Here is a 21,347-nt window from a genome sequence, read left to right on the forward strand (position 1 = left end):
CCACAGCTCCTCCCTCATTGGACACAGACGGGTCCAAACCGCTGTGGTTGGGCCACAAGCGAACAGCTGTTAGTGGTTTTCCATAAGAACAGTCGGTCCTCTGTACGGACACTGGTGTTGTCGGCAGCTCTCTGCGCTCTGTGTGTCTCCAGTGTTGGTTCTCTCACCACAGGAGCTCTCGTCGCTGCCGTCGGCGCAGTCCTCGTCTCCGTCGCACTGCCAGATGGACGGGATGCAGCGGCCGTTTCCACACTGGAACTGGCTGGCCTCACATTCTGTCTTCGTACCTACGCAGGAAGAAGAAGAAGGAGAAAAAAACCCAGAAACAATTAAGTGTCAATTGTCCCAAATGTTTTCATAATCATCGTTTACTGTCTGTTTGGATGTAATTAGCCGGGCTCCCCACGGAGCAGTAATCTCAGTAATACAGTTAGAAAAGGTTTAAACAGAACAGAGCAGCCGCCGCTGTGCATCGGCTCCACATCAATTTGATTTCTTCTTCCTAAAACAACTCGATTCACATTTTCTATACAACTCAATTAACACAGCGGAGATAAGACGTCCTTGAATTATACAGTGTTTTACACTTAGAGACACACACACACACGATCAATATTTTAGCGGAGACGTAAACGTCAGTGACCTGAAAGCGTCTCCAGGGCAACATCTGTTAAACAGTTGAGATCAGACGAACCGAAGCGGAACAGAGAGGGAAATAATCCGTAGAGAGACAATGAACTAAATCAAGTGATCAATCTGTAAATTACTTTAAAAACAAATGTCCACAGTTTGCTGCTTTCAACCTTTTAAAAAAGAAGGATTTTCTGCCTTAGATTTATTAAAATGTGTTTGGATAAATCCTCCTTCTGGGCTTTTAGATGTTGATTTCACACAAGCATTAATATAAATCTCCTTCTAATCTGACCCGACACATCTTGTTAATCCATCCAGTAGTTTTGACTTAATCCGGCCAACTAAACAGACAAATGAACAAATGCAGATGAAAACTTAGTGGAGTAAAAATATTCTGGAGATTAACTACGATCTAAATAAAGGATTGACCCCGATTTGTAATTGAAGGCAGTGAAACCACAGTGAGTTCGTTTCCCCTTCGACACAGTAAAAAAGCAGGATTTCCACGCTGTCCTACAAACGGTTTGTTGCGGTGCAGTGTGCACGATGTACAGTCTGTCGAGATAGTGACGACTCCGGGGCTTTAAATAACCGTCTGCCCTTGACGCTGGCTGTGGTCTGGACTGTGGGTCTGTTGGTAAATGGAGCAGAGAGATATGACGGAAGCTGAGGAGAGTGATGCCTCTGAGGGGTCAAATATCTGTCACTGAAGGTTCCCTGTTGAAGGTGTTCGCTAAAATAGGAGATAGAATAACTGGGGCAAACTTTGGGGGCATTAACAAAACCTGGAACTTTTTTGTCCCAGAACAAAAAGTTTCCTGCAGACAGTGTTTCTAAGATTAGCTGGTAAAAATACCAACAAGCAGTTTTACTCCATCAAGAGACCTTGGCTTCACTTTGGGGATCAAACTTTATTTAAAAGGCCTTGGTGGAAAAACACGACCGCTCACGTCAACAGGAAATTCAGAATCACCGGTTCAGGACTCACATTCACACCGCGGGGCTGCAAATTAATGTTGGTTTTAATTAGAGAATAAAAAAAAAAAACTGAGTTGAAGCCGAGGACGTCGTCTTCCAACTGCAGCGTCGAGCTTCCTGTTCAGTTTTTAACGTGGAAAATAAAGAGCCCGACTTGTTTGGATGTTTGGGGTCCGACGCTGTAATCAGATAAAAAATAAACATCTTAAACCAAGTTGAATTTCACTTTTTACCACGGCTCCAACTTACTACGCCCTCAAGTGTCCCAACACGACTTTATCCACAAACATGAGTCATCATCATGAGGCATTTCATGACAAAAGATTTTCAGTCCTGACTCATCACAACAACGAGGGGGAGGAGGGAGAATCAAGAGCCTCAGGCTGAGCTGATGCAATACGCAGTAAAGTAACGTAATGTAAAAGAAGCATCAAGATAATTAAGACATAAACATATTTGGGACCTAGAACAAAACATTTAAACGTATATAAGCCTGAAGTTCTGAATTTTTAAAATTTTAGACTTAAACTTAGAAATACCTAAATGTATTATGATTTTGTACTTCAGACTTCCTGCTGGAACCAAGAACACCAGTTGCAGGGAATGATGATATTCCAGTGTTTTCTCTGGGGGGGGGGGTCACTGTTCCAGTGTCTCTACAGAAACCCATCGACTTCCTGTCTGGAAAAGTGCACGCTCTGCACTTTGATCCAATCAGCACAATAAGGGACTTCTGTAGAAAACCTAAAGTATCAGACCTGCTCACACTTAAAATCTCCACGTTGTTCACAGCCACAGAAGCACAGAGAGACAACGTTTGTTTGCCAATATAAAAACTTACTTTACAGAATAAAACACTGCAAAAATTGTGACTCGCATATCGAGAACTACTCATCTCCTCGGCTTCGCAATGAAGAAAATAAACTAATGTAAACAAATGCACATCTTTGCTGCAAAGTTGATTCTGTGTAACAAAAGGTTTTCATGTGAAAGACTAATATTACTTGATATCAGGCTGTACAACATATCTCTTTCAGTTTGTTCAGAATAATCCCCAAATATCTCAGTTAAAAACTCAGACCGAGCATAAAAACGTGTCCATCAAAGTCTAGATCACCTGAAGAAGCCTCTTGTCGTGATGCAGCGATTATCTGAAAGCTTCGTTTCACATGATCACTCAGGCAGCCCCCTCCCCCCAGGACCCGTGGGTTTGAAACCACAGACTCAACAGGCGTGGAGCAGAAATGAACCATCTCCCCCGCACAGCGCTCCATCATTGTGCGCTGTATAAACGCTGTCACACTGGAGGTCATGGTAATGCAATTTTCCCCAGTAACAGAAATGGTTGCAGAGTACTCCTCCTCCTCCTCCTCCTCCTCCTCCTGCTGTCCACCACCCCGCCCACTTCAAGAACCGAGCGCACCCCCCCTCCTCCTCGTATAGCAGAGGATCTGGGTCTTGCACATATCACAGTAACCATGGAGGGAAAAAAGAAAAACATCCATTTTAATCAGGCCAGTGTTAACGCTGCCGCTCTCGCTGGTATCTAACACGCGTGACGTCTTGTTCAAATAGACTTGTGTGTGGGTGTGTGTGTGTGTGTGCGCGCTACCCACTGTGTGTGTGTGTGTGTGTGTGTGTGTGTGTGTGTGTGTGTGTACTAGTTTTGATTCAGTGTTTCCCCCAAAGGCCATTTTCCACGGTAGGTGGGAATTCAAGAGACGGGGATCTGAGACAAAAGCAGCCACAGCTCCCTGCTTCTCCCAGTTTTATATTCTGGGTAGAACACAAACACTGCCGACATAATTAGTAACTGCATTAATACAAATCAAGGTTTTTTGCTTCGTGCAGCTGAGGCCAGAGAGAAACCTCCACAAGAAGCAAACTCAGTCAGATCCTTCAGACCGAGCTCCTCCACCAGCACATGAAGTGGACTTGACATGGATTTTCTTTGGGGTCGATGTCACTACTTACGATATTAGGAAGTAATATGTCTGATAAAGATATATTAAACGATATGATTCAGGTTTTGTTGCTGCAATTGAATTACAGAGCTTTTATTTTGAAAAGTTGTGAACTTGGGTCTGAAGATTGTGTTCGCTCGCTCAACTCACTTCTGAAATAGTCGACGTGCAAAGTATGAAGAGGTTCAACAGCTTTTATGTGCAGCAGCAGCAACTTCAGGTTTCTGTTGACTTTACTTTTCACTGCTGCAGTTAAGTTCCAGAAGTAAAACTGTTTGAATTCATTGTCTGAATAGAGATTTCAATAATCAGCCACAATGTTTTAACCATCCAGGGTAGACTCACCACGAGTCAGTGAAACAATGTTAGATCTTCCTGTAAAAGTCTGAATGAGGTCAACTGAGTTCAGGAAAATAGGTGTTTTATTCCTAATGTCAAGGAGAAGAACTAATAACGACGTCTGATTGGTGGAGCTCGCGGTTACTATGGAAATGTTAACCACAAACGTGAAAAAATACCACAGTGGTTCTCTCTTCCTAACATGCTGCGTTTCTTAGAGACAAGAAAAGAGTCAAAAGGGTGAAAATCACAACAAAGAGGTCAAATTCGAGAAGCGCTGGAAGTTGCTTTACTGTTAAAATAATTATCTACAGTCTCGTATCTTTGCCTTTTCTGCTCCGAATCAAGGCCAAACAAATCAGCCCATTCCCAACAGGCAGGTTTAGCACAAACACTGAACTAGTCGAGATAAAAAAAAACAACGTTTGCTGCTTCCAATTTCTCAAATGTGCAGAATTAAATCTCAGACGGACCCACGTTGACTTTACTCTTAATTAGAGGCTCCTCAGTAGCTGCCCCCCCTCTGGAGCTGTCCCCAAATCAGAGACTGATCCACCTTCAGGTCCCTGAACTCACCTCTTCAACTGCTCTCAGTGTACGACAAGGTTTCTAAAGCGTCTTCGAGTCTCTTGAAAAGTGCCATACAAACTAAATTGTGTCGCACTTTGATATCAATACTATTATTATTAAACATAAATTGCCAGTTGCTCATTTAGTTTGTTAAAGTCAGATTAAGATCGTGTGAGAGTCCCAAGAAACACAGAAGAGGAAAATCTGCACATTTGAGAGAAGCTACAACCAACATTTAAAATAAACACGGTTTAAATCAAATACTGTGATCATGGAACTTAACAGTGAAGCTGGATTGTGATTACTCAGATAAACAAGATGCCTACTCACGTATACTACGATATACATATACTGGAAGTACTTTAATCATTTCAACTGTCTCAGTCAGACGTGTTCTTACTCCTCAAATCACTGAGAGACTAATAGTGATATGTGAACATGGGATGTTTCCCTGATTGAACTCTTCTGTCTCTCGTTAGAAAGTAGGTTAGATCCTCTGCTCCTCATCAGGCCTCCATTGAGATCACCTGTGTTGTCCCTCCGATCAGTCCACTGTCCTCCCCCCCTGTCCTCCCCCCGTCCTCCCTTCTCCCCCACTCCGAGAATGAATAAATAAATAAATAAATAAATAAATAAATGCCCGTCCTCACTGGGGGTGGAGGAGATGGAGGAGAATCCCACAGAGGAGGAGAACAACATGTATGTGAATGCACCATCAGGACACATCCGGAGAAGACGAGGACAGAACCGGGGCTTTATGTCTAAAGAGGGAATTAAATGAGCGATGATTGGACAAGAAAGAGCCGCGACAAGGACTTGATGTACGGGGGGGAGCAGCACCGACCCACCGGGGCCTCTCCACCACCACCAGCCCCCACATTTCATCCCATTTAAGACAAAACACTCCGAATAACCCCCATGATTCTAAACGCCGCGTTGAAAACACACATGCAGCGGTGAACGCCTGGTGTCGGTCCCCACAAAGGCGGCGAGTCGGCCGCTGTGCTCGGAGGCGCACGAGCCCAGAGGCGGTCGCTCCTTCAAGGAGCAGCCGAGACAGGTGCACGCAGCTCGGCCACGTTAGCCGACCTGGCCCCGGTGTGGAGGAGACTCACCGTGCACGGTGCCGGTGCTGTGGAGACACAGGAGCAGCAGCAGGAGGATCCCCGGGGTGGACGGGGCCACGTCTCCTCCCGGTGTGGACCGGACCATGTCTCCTCCCGGTGGGTCGGTCGCTTGTAGCTGAGCTCGCGGGTCGCGTCCTGTCGGTTCCTGCCTCTCGCGCTCGGCCTGCTCGCGCTTTCAATCAGCCGGTTCACGCGCAAACCACACGACACGCACATATATAGAGATATGCACGCGCACGCACCCACACACACACACACGGTCCAGAGGCGCTCGTGCGGACCGGACCGAGCAGCACGCGCCTCCCTTTGATGTCCCTCTACCACCACGCGCCGCGGCTCGGCCTCCGGTAAAAGAGAGAGAGGGAAGAGAGAGAGGGAGAGAGAGAGGGAAGAGAGAGAGAGAGAGAGAGAGAGAGGGAGAGAGAGAGAGAGAGAGAGACAGAGAGAGAGAGAGAGAGAGAGAGAGAGAGAGAGAGAGAGAGGGAAGAGAGAGAGAGAGAGAGACATAGAGAGAGAGAAATATAATCAATATTCAATAACGATTCATATGATTAATATCGTATATTTTATTAATTAATTTAGAGCAGAAATCATGAGTATTTAAATGTCTTTATATCAACACATTTAACATACAGATTATTAATATATTATTTTTATTATATACAAACTATAGATTTATTATCAAACAATCATTGTTGTTGTTATTGGTTTGAAACAAAGAAGGCTATCGATCTATAGATTATAGATATAGATTATCTACAGATTGATCAAATTTCTGTTAACTGAACCGTTAACCTATTTTATTATATTATCTATATTGATATTATCAGTATATTCTATAAATCTATATACCAAGACATGAAAAATAAGTATTTAATTCAAAGTATTATTATTTTTTAATTTACACAGAGTAATCTATAGATAAGTATTTCTGGGTTGTAATATAATTACCCCCCTTGTGGCCACAAGTGGAAATTACAGGAACAATAGTGGATTAAATTTGCATACATTTCCCAAGATTCTCTGATTCTTGTTGATTGAGCAAGTGAAACAGGACCTGAGCAAAAATACTATACTATATATATATATATAAATACACATAAATCATAAAATACACATAATCACATCAAAATACATAATTATCACACATTAACATTAATTTATGGATTAAAAGCAGTAATATTCATCATTTGTTTCATCAAGTCTTTTAAACCTGTGTTTTGAAAGGTGCAGTATGAATAAAGTTCATGATGACTTCTTTCTTCTCAAAGACAGATCCTGTAACCGACCTCCGCTCTTCACCCTCCATGTGTCACAAGTTATTCCTCCCGGCTCTGATCCTCTCGCCGGTGGACGATCCAGACGGCTGCGAGCTGCCAGCTTTCATCGGCTCCCGCAGTTTTTATCAGAGGATTGAACCTCATCTTCACTGATGGCTGATGGCTGCTGATTCACCCCAAGGCTTCTGTCCCAGATTTTTACATTTCCTCAAAACACACATACACTGAAACCACTGAGCAGCTCTGTACTGTAGAAATGTCCGTGTAACCCACACAGATCTTTTTTTTATTGGAATACGAAAATGGAAAATCCTCCTTTTCAGGCTGACGAGCAGGATCCTGAGAATCCAAATTCATCCTTTTCTCTAATTTACCCGTCTTTGCCTGTGAGGGAAAATAAAGCTTTGAAAAAAACAACAAGCAGAATTTAGATTCCTCCATGTTGGCGATAGTATCTAACATATTCATCCTATTCTTATGAACACGATGTCTGAAGAACACCTGCAGGAAATGTCTTAGAGTTTGGTACAAATGTTCAGTTGGACTCAAGGATGAACTTGTTTGATTTTGGTGGTCGAGGGTCAAAGGTCAAGGTCACTGTGACCTTACAAAACAGGTATTTGGTCTCGTGAACTGAACATCAACTAGAATTTGGAGGTTTTAATGAACTCTTCCTGGAGCTTTCATCTGATCAACATCAAATTTGTCACACGGTGTAAAGGAGCCTTTGATGACATAGAAGATGAGTCTTTTATGTCATCAAAGGATCCTTCTTCATTCATGAACTGGATTCCAAGACACATCCACAAATCCATCTTGATCCTGTAGATTAGTCTAGAATCTAGATCTAGATCCTCAGCATCAGAGATTTCAGACTCCTCATCCTGTTCTTCATACAGCATCTTTATAACCACTAAACTGTAAGTCTGAAATGATTGAGACCAGCCATACTAACACTCTGGATAAAGAAAATCAAAAGCATATTTTCAAATGCAAATCAATCAGACTATTAAATACATACTGTTATATTTCGAGTTTCCGTTTGTTGATCTAGCTATGGTTAGCTAGCCAGAAAAGAAGCTAGCTAGCTAACAGCTAGTTAGTATTGTACATATTTCTCTTTCTCACTAGTAATGGATTGTTAAATATGACTCACATGAATCAGATGTGTGAAAGCAGCCTTGTGAAATGAATGGCAGGTGTTTCGTAGTGAATACAAACCCGTATACCGAATAGTAGAAAGAAGTGTGTTAGTATAAAACTCATAATATAATTGCTGTATCAAATACAACCTGACCCTCAGTGCTGACATTGAAAGGCAAATTCAAATGAAAACAATGTGATGGCTTCATTTAATTCTATATTAAAGCCCAGCTGTGGAATTCTGCTCTGTTTTGTTTCTGTGAAGGCTTCGGTATGGACACTGGTTTGATACCCTTCAGACCTGGAGGCCTTTTTGTGGTCCGGTCGACAGACTACATCTACCCCCTCGTGGATGACCCGTACATGATGGTATGGATGTCTCTCTTTACTGAGTGCACTAAACTGGTCTTATTGATTATATATACATGTACATGTTTATTGGTTCTTATATAAGCCGACTTTACCCACCCAACCCTTCACGTGCTTCCTGTTTCGTAGGGAAGAATTGCTTGTGCCAATGTCCTGAGTCACCTGTACTCCATGGGAGTGACAGAGTGCGACCACATGTTGATGCTTTTAGGCTTCAGCGACAGAATGACAGATGAGGTCAGTGTCGCGTCAGCAAATATCTGCGAAGAACCAACTGTGCTAATTGTTAAAGCAACACATTAATATTACTTGTTTATTTATTCAGACTTTTCCTCTTCACAGGAGACAGACAGAGTCATGCCACTGGTCATCCAGGGATTCAAGGATACGTCCGAGGAGGCAGGCACATCTGTCACAAAAGGACAAATGGGGCTCAGCCCCTGGGTGGTGATCGGAGGTGTCGCGACGACAGTCTGCCTGCCCAGCGAATATATCGTGTAGGAGTTCTTTCTCACTCGAGCTGTTTGAGTTACTCACAGCTGCTTGAGGATAACTTACACATTTACTGTGATGCAGCTAATCGCACCTTGTTGGACTTTTCCTAGGCTGGACAACGCAGTCCCAGGAGACGTGCTGGTGTTGACCAAGCCCCTTGGAACCCAAGTGGCCGTTGCAGTTCATCAGTGGTTAGATATCGTAAGTCTGCCTGTTCACTGATGAATAATTATGGGGGTGACACTTCTCGTTGTTTGGGATAGACACTAATTCCATGTATATGTTTTTCTCTTTCTTTGAAATCACTCAGCCTGAGAAGTGGAACAAAATGAAGCTGGTGGTAACTCAGGAGGATGTAGAACTGGCCTATCACGGAGCCGTGAAGAGCATGGCTCAGCTCAACAGGACAGGTACACGAAGAACTTACCCTCAATACTCTTTTCCAGAGATAACTGACTTCAAATGCTTTTAAACTTTTGATTGTCAGTATTATTTAATATCTGGCCGGCAGCCGTTGCTCCAGGTGCCTTCTAAGTCTCTCTCTCTCTCTCCCTGTGTAGCGGCGGGTCTCATGCACACCCTCGGCGCCCACGCAGCCATCCCCGTCACAGGGTCTGGCATCCTTGACCGCGCTCAGACGTTGGCACAGCAAATGCGAAGTGAGGTGTCGTTTGTCCTCTACAACTTCCCAGTGCTCGGCAAGATGGCTGCTGTGTCCGAGGCCTGTGGGAACACGTTCGGTCTCATGCAGGGCACCTGCCCGGAAACATCAGGTATGTCTGTGTTCATGGTTAGTTCCTCCTCATTTAATAATTTAACTTTTTCATCTCTTGGAAATTATCTACAAAGTGGGAGATGACAAAAAACACAACACAAGTTTACTTCAAATGTGTATATGTATATATACAGAGTATTAGTGTATTAATGTTGGGCTTTTGGGTAAAGGCACATGGGTATCGCATATACAAAGAAAAACATACAAGTACTTATTATATCTCCAAATGGAAATATGCAAGAAGATGAGCCCTGAGGGACACCAACGGAAAGAACGTGGTAAATCTCTCAAGAGACTAAATCAGGAAGATGATGAGAATTTCTGTGAGGAATCACAACACGTGAATATCTTTGAGAAAATTGAGCACTCATCAGCATCATTACACAATCATTCTCAATACACAATCCTCATTTAAAACCCTTTTCACCGACAAATCTCCTGTTCATTTTTAGGAGGCCTGTTAATCTGCCTGCCGCGGAAGAAGGCCGCTCGCTTCTGTGCCGAGTTCAAATCCCCAAAGTACGGAGTGGGCCACGGAGCGTGGATCATCGGGATGGTAGAGGAAGGAAACCGCACTGCTCGCATCGTCGAGGAACCTCGGATCATCGAGGTGTCACCGCAGGTCGCCGCGCAGAACGTCCTCCCAGCGCCTGGTGCTACTTCTTCATCCTCTGCCGAGTCATAGACTCTGCTGAGTGACTTGAGACACACAAGCTTGAACATATATTTTTTTTTTGTTCATTCACTTGTTACAGTTAAAAAAAGCCCAGTTTCCGTTCATTACTGTAACTGAGGCCTTGAAAGAGTGCGACCAGAATGATTTTTATGGCTTTGACTTTTTGTATTGTCTCCACATAAACTAATAAATATTCAAAAAGACAATGTTTTGTTTGAATATATCCTAAAAGCTGGGATGAACCTGGAAAAGACTCTGTAAATGTTCACGTGGATATCGTAAACAAGGTATAACCTCCCCCAGCTCTGATGATAAACTTGATTACCTCCGACACAGAGTTTGTTTCTTTGTTTAGTTTTGTCGTCATTATGAAGCTGCAGAAGTTCAGATTTAAAAAGAAAACAACCAGAGGCTCTGAACAATCCTTTATAAAATCTCAACGTATTACACGTCTGTAAAAAAAAACTTATATTTACATCTTGATAGACACATTTCTTTTACAGTAGATACAGCATTTACATATAGTCATTTGAAGTATTAAAGTCAGTGCTGCACAAACTGGAACAGCTGTTTTCAAACATGTGGCACCAACAATGTTGAGTAATACTGAGTTATACTTTCAAAATGTCTATTTTACATTATAAGAAAAACTACAGTTTAAGTGGAAAATGGCCTCTGACGACGTAAAATCTGCAACTGGATGAGAAAGATGCAGGATTCATTCAGTCAATTATTCAGATCATAGTTCATTCAATGTTTTAGAGTCAAGTTGGTTGATCCTGATTCAAAGGTCCAACGATGTGACTCAGAGGAAATATCACAACTGTGGTTTTTTGCGATTAGACGTTTTGTGTCACAGCGCCCCTCTGTGGACAAAACACTCCACTTCCATCCGACTCTCTCGGATTGGACTTCATCACGTTATCTTTTTACACTTTCCTGTTCGCTGACAGCAGCAGGAACACGAAGCTTTGTGTATTCTGGTGTAACAGTCGATGAAAGTGAGAGGTCAGATCAGTTTTATCATCTGTGCCAGTTATTTCTAATCGTTTATTTCCACGAGTTGTCGATGGTCGGCAGGAGAGACTCTGGTTTCAGCTGCTGGGAGTTCACGGTTTCACCCGTTTTCCACTTGTTTGTTTGTTTGCGTGTCAATTCACGACGCGGCTTGACTGAGTGTGAGCCGCGATGGAGGCACGAGCTCTGCCGCCTGCTTGGATCCCACGGGTTTGGTGAAAGGCTTCTGCAGGCAGAGCGAGGTGTGGTGAGGAAGAGGATGGCCGTGGTAGTGTTCGATCAGAATTGACAGAGAGGGGAAAGTCACTTCGGTGTCCAGGAAGATGAAGCCCTCCTGTCGGACAGAACAACAGTTAGTCCCGTCATCACACACAGATCGTTCATATACAACAGAGAGAAGAGTGTGTGTGTGTTTCTTACGTCTGCAAAGAGTCGGTAGTTTCTGGCTTTGCCTAAACTGACGTCCCACACCACCAGCACCTGGAAAACACATAATATAATACAAATAGGTTTATATATGTATATTTAGTGTAATATATCTGCTATTGGCAAATTTAGTGTGGAAATAATGAAGTGAGTTTTCAGGAATATAAACATTATTTGGATCCTAAGCTGAAAATCAACCACGAGGCTCAGCAGAGGTTCAAACGTCACTGAGCTCTGCACATCTGTATTTGTTACCTTGGAGGTTTTGGTTCCAGAGTTTCTGATGCCGTACAGTCCGTCCTCGGGGGGGTCGGGGCCCTCTCTGAACAACCTGCAGGTACACACAATGATGTATCTTTAAATCAACTTATTTCATTCAGATCATTTTGTGTAATTAGGCAGGAAGCTGCAAACACGCAACTCAACAAGGATTCACACACATGATACAGATAGAAATCAATTAAATCTTTGCATGAAATAGATTACAGAGGGAAAGCTGTTTTCTTGTTTGCCACTAGAGGGCAGTGACGTCACTATTTGGCATAACAAGAACATGAAACTGTCCAAATTCATCTGTGGAAAAAACATGTCGCTGCATCCGGTTGTAATTAGTCTCTTAATAATCTCCTTGATGGTCAGGTGCACTTCCATCAAGGTTTGATGATATAACACTGAATTGAGATTTAATCAGTCGATGTTGACAGTTATCACAATAAATGTCTTTATGGGCAGAGAATGTGTATCGATATAAAATGAGGGTTATATTCAATTGATGAAAATTATGTTTCGATAATTGTTGATATTGTTTTATTGCCCATGCATCTGAATGAGTTGCTGTTATACTGGTGAATGAGACGGATAGTGAGAGAGAAGGTTTCACTTTCTGTACGAGCTGAACATCAATGTGTGTGAAGCAGAAGTAACTTTATATCACTCTATTTATAAACTGTGAAACTCACTACAGCTGATTTTAGTTTTTTTGTTATCAAGACCCACAATCACACCCGACTGCCTCGGTATAGAAATCTACCCACAATGCACCTGACCTACACCTAGTTCAACTATTTTAGGTCTGAAACTAGCAAACACACTAAAAGCTCGATATTCAAAAATAAAGTCGTACTTTTCTACGAAGCAGGTTTCGGTCGTGTCGATGAACACGGAGTCCGGCAGCTGCACCTGTGGAAAGAAACACCGACACGTAAACGACATGTTTACAGGAGCACGGATATCGACTAGAACTAGAACAGAGGTGGCCCCGCCTACAAATCACAACCATAGTCTCCAGACGTTTGGTAAAGATCCCAACAAAAGTCCCATCAGCATTATTCTTATATTTCTTTCAGTGAAATTGAGACTGATATCAAAATAATCATATCGGTTAAAATAATTGCAGTGTGTTGTATGACTGTATAAAGTACGATATATTTGTCTTTAGGTCGAACTGAGCAACACTGAGTTTGTGACGTCAGCCTCAGTCGATCAGTTTCTTACATTCTCGTAGTCGTCGTCCGAGTCGTCGCCTCCTTTCACCGGATCTGCTTTCCACCTGAACTCCGACGGCGTCTCGTCTCCTGACGAGCGGAAGCTCTGACCCTCCGGAGACGCTCTTCTGGTGGGAAAACGTGTCTCAGTGAGGAAGAATCTACCACAATCACTTTTTTATGTTTTTTCCAGACCACGGGAAATAAATGTCAGGGGAATTTACAGAACTACAACGTGAGGATATTTGTATTTTGCTGACGATGTGTGATTAGTGGACGGGTTTTCCTGCGGATGTTTCTAACTTTCTACTTCTACATTTGTTCTAAATCGCTGAATTGACTGAATAAATCTGACGTTATATTAAATTTTCATTTATCCTTTAATGCAACGAGGCAAACATTTTAAATGAATGTGGAATTGATTTGTTTTTGCGTTCGGGTGCAGCTTACTGAAGGGAGGTTCCCGGTGGCTTGGACTTGGCTGCAGGCAGCGGAGGAGGGTTGGTCGCCGCCGGCTTATTGTGCAGTCCAAGTTTGTGCAGAGGAGAGATCGGAGGGGGGCCAAGGAGAGGTGGGTGACAGGGGGCGTCTGACTGGGGGACAGGAATTCTGATGTCACAGGTCTGGTGGCGGGCTGATGGGGCAGCAGCAGGGTGGGCTTGTTGCGGGGGTGGTTGTTGCCTAGCGACTGGCTCCCTAAAACATTCAGGGAGCAGTGGGCGGGGCCATTTGGCACCATCCTACTCTCTAATTGCTCACAGATGGGCAGAGTGGAGGCAAACTGGTTGGAAAGGGTCGACAGAGGCCGCCAGTCTCTGTTGATGATCCCTGGCTCACCTGTGGGGGGCGGCTTGGCGGCTCTCTTTGGCTTGTTCATGGGAGGAGTCCTCTTTGGATTGGGCGGAGGAGGAAGAGGAGGAGTGTCGGGACAAAAGGGCTTGCGCAGGTGGGACGTAAAGGGCATAGGGGGAGGAGGGGGGCCTCTGCTGGGGTCCTTCAGTATGGAGGGAGGTGGGAAAGTGGGCGGAGGTCTTTTGGGGAGCGGGGCGGTCGGGTTTCTGTGCTGCGACGGGACGGGGGGAGGCGGGCCTTTGTGGAAACTGAGACCAGAGTCATGACGAAACTGGAACACTGCCGGCACCGGAGGGGGAGGGTAGGAGGGGGGCGGCCCCGTCGGTCGACCTGAAGAGGGGAGAGATAAATCGGACTGATTTCCTGTTTGTAGTAAAGTACAACTTCACCTTCGCCTACTGAGCACAAAGGGACAGAGCAGGAGTCAGCTCAAACTGTGTGTGTGTGTTGTGCGGCATCATCACCTGTAGGTGGCGGCGAATAGTTGGCGTCGGGCTGCAGATAGTCTTCCTCATCGTCATCATCGTCCTCCTCAACGTAATCTGAACACAGCAGAAAAAGGGTTAACGACAGTTTAAAAACTACCAGGTGTGTTTTGTGATTGCGTTCATCGGGGCTCTGTTACCGTCGTCTGCGTTACTGTCGTGGTGCGTGATGTCCATGGGCCGCTCGATGGTGCCGTAGAAACTGTCAGCATCGGAGTCCGAGTCGCTACGGCAACAAAGACAACGTCATTATGAGGAAATCGTCAAGTTTAAAGGGTCAAGTGCGTAAGATTTAGGTGAAAGAATCTATTGGCAGGAGTTAAATATAAAATAATCCTAGTGATGTTTTCACTAGTGTGTTTTATCTGGTGTCTGGTATTCAGCTGCAACATGAAACTTCACCACTAGATGTCAGTAAACTCTACACACTGAACCTTTAAGTGGATTAATAAATAGATAGATAGGCCTATTTTTCTACTCTAAGCTAAATTAGATAATTGAAAGCTACCTGGGAATGAGGGACTCTTTCCGGTCGTTGTAGTGATCGATCTCCCTCCGCAGCTGTCGCATCCATTTCTATGAGACAACCAAAAAAACAGTCTGAGTGTTGTGTCGTTGTGTAAGATGAACAAATTCCAAACATGAAATTGCACAGAAAAACACATTTTGATATTAAATCTCATCGCGTGGTTCTCACCCTCCTCTCGTCCTCGCTGGCGGCAGAAAAAAACCACGTCCTGTGTTTCTTGCTGAAGTGGACGACCTTAAAAGGAAAAACATTGTTGGACGTCGTCTCCTCTGCTGCTCTCATCACTCTGTGGAAGAGAACAAATGTCACACTGCAACTTATGTCTGTCCATTTGACATGTCCACGTTTATGGGCTATACTGCAGCCAGCCACCAGGGGACGGCCGAGATCATTCAGCGTCACTTTTGGGGAGCTGTCATGTCGTCCATCTTTATTTACAGTCAGCGGTGAACGTTTCACTGACCTGTTGTAGCCATTGAGAGAGAACGCCCCCTGTGGTGCTGGAGAAGTACTGGTCTTAAAGTAGTACACGCAGCCCTTGTGGATGATGATGTATCTCAGCGGCCCTGAAAGATATTACCAAGGTTTCTATCCATCCTCAAAAGGTGCAAACACAGAAGTAGATGGATATTTCATAATAAATTGAGGCTGGAGGTGTCACTCTTAAATCTTTTTATCAGGAACTCACATTTCATGAGGCTGAACTGGCTGCCCCCCTTCTTGTGGAGGTACCCGGCCTTGGAAACTCCTCCGGGCATGGTGAGGAGGTTCTGAGCCCCGATGGCTCGCATCGGCACAGGCCAGCACACCTCTGGAGATGACATGGTTCTGCAGAAGAGGAAGAGGAGGAGAGCCACGTGTTAGGTAACAGCGAAGGTCCGTCACGGGAGTTTGTGCAGGATCAGGGAAACGTGGGCTCAACTCCCAGCAGACATAAGACAGGTAGGATATTTGAGGATTCAGATTTAAAACAGCAACCTCCGAGTTACCAAAGCTGCTTCTCGACCACATCAGCTCTCACACAAAGCATCTTCATAAAAGAGCTCATATCTCCACCGAGGCCCAATAGTCCCCCGTTGAAACCACTGAACTCTTATCTGGATCCGCACCAAATTACACACATTCACAGATATCAGGCGCCTAAATGTGTCTGATTCTTTTCATCAACATTCATTAAATCATTCTTTGAGAAATCAGAGAAGATGCAAAATAAAACAAGAGATAGGCAAGAGAAAAAAACCTCTAAAAATCTAAATCTGTTTCTTTCTTGGCCCGTGTTTCCGTCTTTCCACCAAGTTTTTCTGTAAATTCATTCAGTAGTTGTATTATTCAGTTGACGCAAGTAAACAAACCAACCAACTCCTGGGCAAAGGTAATGATCGTCAATTACGGGAAACGTTTACTTACATTCGTGGACAAGCTCAGGACAAAGTAGTGTTTTCATGGAGAGAAAATTCAATTTCCTGAAATATTTCCTGTTCCTCCTGAGGGAATCATTTTTGATTGTCGAAGTACGAATGGCTCTTTAATCCATGCAAGTCTAAAATGAAAACCTCTGCCAAGGCCCAACTGTTTATTCATCAAGATCCATGAATTGTTCTCTGAGAAATCAGCCGTCCGATCCGTACCGAGACCCAGACTACATCCTTCCACTGAGCCCAGTGATCAGTCCTGGGGTTTTTTCTGTTATCTTGATTTCAATCAAACAAACCAACGAATGGACAGGGGTGAAAACACAAGAATCCTTTTACCAGTGCAGGAGAAAGGAGGTTTTTCTTCTTCTTCTACTCTAACACCTCTCAGGTGTTGCCTACCTCCTCCTGAGCCTTTTGCTGATGCTCTGAAAAGCAGCGCTCTCCCTCAGCAGGTTGACTGTGGAGGTGAAGCTCGGCAGGTCCATCACAGAGAAGCCGGACTGACGAGGCAGCGGAGCGGACTCAGACGTCTCAACCCTCCCTCTCTCTCTCTCTCTCTCTGTCTCTCTCTCTCTCTCTCTCTCTCTCTCTCTCTCTCTCTCTATCTGGAAGCCTTTGTTGATTTCTATCGCCCTCGCCCTCTCTCACACTTAAATACACGCTGAGATAAATACGTGAATGCACACACACATTCAGTCCAGACAGGAAACACATAATGTCCTGGCTCAAGAGGTGTGTGCATGTGTGTGTGTGTGTGAGAGAGAGAAGAGAGAGAGAGAGAGAGAGAGAGAGAGAGAGAGAGAGAGAGCAGTGGTCAAAATAAACATCCCAACTAAAGTTCTTCATCCTCTGTTTATACGTAACTTCCAGTTTATCAGGAGCATCTACTGACTTCGTAGGGAAGGAGTGTGAGTGTGTGTGTGTGTGTGTTTGTGTGTGTGTGTGTGTGTGTCGGTGTGTGTCTGTGTGTGTGTGCGTGTGTGAGGCTGAGGAATGAAGAAAGATGTCTTGCCAGAATCTCCTCCCTTTCACTGAGATAAAAAGTGCAGCAGTGGTATTTTATCTCCTGCACCACTGCCTCCTCCACACCTGCTGTAAATCTGTCTGTCTGTCACCACTCAGGCATCTGTGTGCCTGAAGTAAACCAGGTCTCATCAGATCTGTGCACAGAACCACCTTCCTCCGACTCTTCCACTCAGCGTAAAGCTGCTGTAATCTCAACCATCTCCAGCGTGTAAACTCACAAATGACCCGAGATTCTCCTGAAAGTCTGGTAACTGAAACCAAAACCTGCTCTTCCCGAAATATGATGTTTGGATCCATCTTAATGATCTGGAACAAGCGTCTCCTCGGGGGTTTGCAATCTATCTTCCACCCGAACTGCTCTAGTGCCACAATCATCACGTCCCTGCACGTTTTCCAGAAAGTAGAAATCAGTCGACGCTGAGGTTAACGGTACAGGAGGGATATAACCTTTCTGACTTAATGTCTCTGCCTCTTCACTCTCTCCCCACACGGAGGAAGAACCTTTGCGGTTGGATGTTTATCTTCACAATGGTCCCTGAAGATTTGCCCAGTAATTCATCATCAACCGTTTCCTCTGAAGAAGCAGAGACCTTTCACCACCTCAGCCCCGAGGAGGAGTCGATTGGAAAGCACCACAGCGGCGTCTCGAACCTCGAGCTCGCACAACCTCAGACTTCTTTAACCACGTTTTAGCTGCTGAACCAAAAAGCGATACAAACTAGCACAGATCTAACGAGCGCCCGACCTGACGCTGTTCGACACCTCATCACATTCTCTACATCAGAAACACGGCACATTTCAGACTCTTTATTAACTTTCGCTTTGCTTAATTTAGTTGATTGGACTTGATGGATTCTCTCCGCTGGTTTCCTGATGGAAATAATCACCCGCCTCTTTCGAACCAACTGGCAACTTTCCCACTTCCCACATTTTATTCTACAAACCGAACAGCTTCAGTGATGACTCATCCTCCCCGAGAGGTGACATCATATCAGCCCTGTTTCCGCCTCTCCTCACTGGTGACCTGTTAGTTTAAGAATTGATTTTGAGATGTTACTCGTGGCTTTTAAAGATCTTCGTGGTTCAGCTGCCAGCTTCATAACTGAACTGCTGCTACCTCACGAGCCAGAGATTTTAAATTTTGTATTATTGACAGATGTTATTTGCTTCTGTCCGGTCATATTTGATCTTGTTTTAACTTTGTAAAGCACTTTGTAACTTTGTTTTAAAGGGATCTGTGTGAATAAAGTCTATTATTATTATTATTATTATTATTATTATTATTATTATTATCTAGATGTAACATCTGCAAAAGAACATCAGTGGAAGGAGAATTCATATCGTTCACTTCCTCAAATACTCAAAAACTCTTTTATACGTGAAGTGTACGGAATAAAAATGTTGCTTAAAACACAGGACTAAATACATCTAAATATTATTTAACAATTAAGTAATAATAATTTAATTAATTCAAATTTTTATTTTATACTTGACGCAAGTGTTTCCTCATTTTTCCTACATACTTGCTCAGAGTTACGTATCAGTAAATAGTAAAATACTGAAGACCACAAACAAACTTCTCACTAAATCGGCGTCATGTGGTTTGTAAAGACGACTTCGTGGAACCTTGAGGTCATGGGTTTCATTTCTGAAACACCACATCACCATGATAAACAGATCCACGACCCCCCCTTCACCAAATGACACATGAGAGCAGGTTTCCTGTAAACGGAGCCTTTCCTCAAACTCGTCCTCAGAAGTGACCAAGGCAACGACGGACAATCCAAAATAACACAGGTTAACGCAATAGACTCATCAGTGACATTCAGAGACTGAAAAGAAGAAGGATGATCTGAAAGTCCATTAATCCATGGAAAATCTTCTTTTCAGTTTCATGTTTCTGAATCACAAAGCAGCATTAGAGCCACTTGAGGTGAGAAACATAATCTGAATTTGTGCTGTTGGTTTTATTCTTTCTCGTTTGGCTCCTGTAAAAACCAAAGTGTCTCTGCAGCCTCATTATTACGTTTTTATGGGAGAAAAGTTGATTCAGAGAAACTTCGCTGCAGCGACTTCACAGGGACGAGGACCGTTTGTGTGTCGCAGGTTCACATCTGACAAAAGATGTCAATTTATATTAAATGCGCCATGAGAAACTATGTGAGTTTACTTCTGACTTCCTGTGCTGCGATACAAACACCAACATATATTTTAGGTTAACAGCATATTTAAAAAAGCAGATGAATTTATAATTACTTCATAATTCAAATATTAACCAATCATCAGCTTCTCCAACTGAAATTTGCAGCTTTCACACGGTTGATGAAATCCCTCTGTTGCCTCAGCGTCCTCTACTAATGGGGAAACCAAATCAAACGATAACCGATGCAGATGACGAAAAACCTTTTGCTTTTCAAAGGACGACTTATACCCGCGTTAAGACGAACAACCACAAAACGCCAAGTTAACTGAAACCACACAAAGACAGAAACCAACCTACGTGACGACCAGGTTTCAGAACCGGAGTAAAAGTGACATGATCAGTAACACAAAGCAACCCGAAAAACGAAACTTACATGACACTCCTCTGCTCCCGAAAACATATCCTAGTGCTCTGCTTGGTGCGCCTCGCAAACGACTTCCCCCTCATGGACGGAGAGGACATGTCGGTGGACATGAGGGTGGCGGCACAGCGCGGAGTACCCGCATACTTTTAAACCAGGTGGAGCGACAGGAGGATGGATGTGCGGTTGCACGGAACAAAGGTGGAATGGCCTCAGTTGTAGATTTGAGAGTAGACGACTGGTGAGATTTGGAGAATCCGGATCAGAAGATGAAGAGGAGAGACAGAAAAGAAGGAGGAAAAAATGGAAAGAGGGATTGATGGAGAAAATGGAGGAAGCGTAGTTAAAAGAATCGCGGAGAAGCGTCGACCTTGTCGAGCAGAGAGTCTGTTAGTGGTCTGCGCCCCTCGTACGCCGCCACTCGCTTCCTGAAGGGGCCATGTTCTCCAGCCCCGGCCTCTCATTGGTCAAGCAGCTCTGGCAGGTTCCTTCCTGCTTCCTCAGAGCTAGTATGTGATTGGCTGCCGGATGCAAACCACAACATTGCACACAAATACGCCGCACACACACTCAGACAGAACCTGGGAAAGAGGCTGGGGGGACTTTCCATTCAGTAAGGCTGGAACAATACAAAGGTCAATGAAACACACGACACACACACCCACACACGCACGCACACACACACACACACACACACGCGCGCACACACTAAGGCCTGAAACGCAGCAGTTCCTGTGAAGGTTTGAGCAGCGACTGATTTGCATCTTGAGAGCAGACCCACGTTTCCTGGGAAGGTTTGCATCAGGCTACAGTGTCGGTAATGGGAGGCAATGGTGTGTAGAAGGTGGACGCACACGAGGCTGTGTGCAGTATTTGTAATGTGAAATGCAAAGACACATCTGACCTGATGACACACATGATCATGATTCCCCTCCGCAGCTGCAGCTAATGTTGCCTGCAAAAGTTGAATCCTCCATGAACGACGAAACTTTACGTGAAGCATCGACATCGACATCGTTAGCTTGTTAACTTTGGTTAGAACTTTTCTTCTTATCTCGGTTTACTGGCGGATCACAAACAACATTAAGGTGGAAACTGGGACTGAATCGACTAAGACGTGAACCAGCCACATTCCTGTGTGAGGTTGCAGGGGAAGTTTCATGTTGGTGAAATCTGAAGTGTGTAATTGAGGAATGAGGG

At 44.1% G+C, this 21,347-nt stretch overlaps 3 protein-coding genes across 4 annotated transcripts in view; 1 reads left to right on the forward strand and 2 right to left on the reverse strand.

Annotated features, from left to right (window-relative positions):
- The window catches only part of vldlr (very low density lipoprotein receptor), a 28,118-nt gene extending 22,148 nt beyond the window's left edge, over positions 1-5,970 (reverse strand). For both annotated transcript variants that reach the window (XM_047344460.1, XM_047344459.1), the window contains exons 1-2: positions 5,600-5,970; positions 168-287 (exon numbers count right to left, since the gene is read on the reverse strand). In XM_047344460.1, the coding sequence (XP_047200416.1) occupies positions 168-287; positions 5,600-5,696 (217 nt within the window). In that variant the 5' untranslated portion in view covers positions 5,697-5,970. The remainder of the gene's footprint in view (positions 1-167; positions 288-5,599) is intronic.
- Positions 5,971-8,279: 2,309 nt separating this feature from the next.
- On the forward strand, positions 8,280-10,519 carry LOC118125864 (selenide, water dikinase 1). The gene is made up of 7 exons (XM_035184908.2): positions 8,280-8,403; positions 8,533-8,640; positions 8,746-8,900; positions 9,009-9,099; positions 9,209-9,308; positions 9,459-9,671; positions 10,126-10,519. The coding sequence occupies exons 1-7, from the start codon at positions 8,308-8,310 to the stop codon at positions 10,356-10,358; spliced, it is 996 nt and encodes a 331-aa protein (XP_035040799.2). The 5' UTR covers positions 8,280-8,307; the 3' UTR covers positions 10,359-10,519.
- Positions 10,520-10,762: 243 nt separating this feature from the next.
- Positions 10,763-20,575, reverse strand: sh3bp2 (SH3-domain binding protein 2). Its single transcript, XM_035141821.2, is given in 14 exon segments — positions 10,763-11,700; positions 11,787-11,846; positions 12,048-12,123; positions 12,916-12,971; positions 13,287-13,404; positions 13,727-13,896; positions 13,899-14,458; positions 14,593-14,670; positions 14,754-14,839; positions 15,122-15,189; positions 15,311-15,428; positions 15,606-15,708; positions 15,831-15,970; positions 20,160-20,575. Coding segments are annotated over 14 exon segments (1,917 nt in total). The 5' UTR covers positions 20,249-20,575; the 3' UTR covers positions 10,763-11,505.
- Positions 20,576-21,347: the final 772 nt, after the last annotated feature.

The sequence above is a fragment of the Hippoglossus stenolepis genome, chromosome 18 (genome assembly GCF_022539355.2).
Source record: "Hippoglossus stenolepis isolate QCI-W04-F060 chromosome 18, HSTE1.2, whole genome shotgun sequence".
In the NCBI taxonomy this organism is placed as follows: domain Eukaryota; kingdom Metazoa; phylum Chordata; class Actinopteri; order Pleuronectiformes; family Pleuronectidae; genus Hippoglossus; species Hippoglossus stenolepis.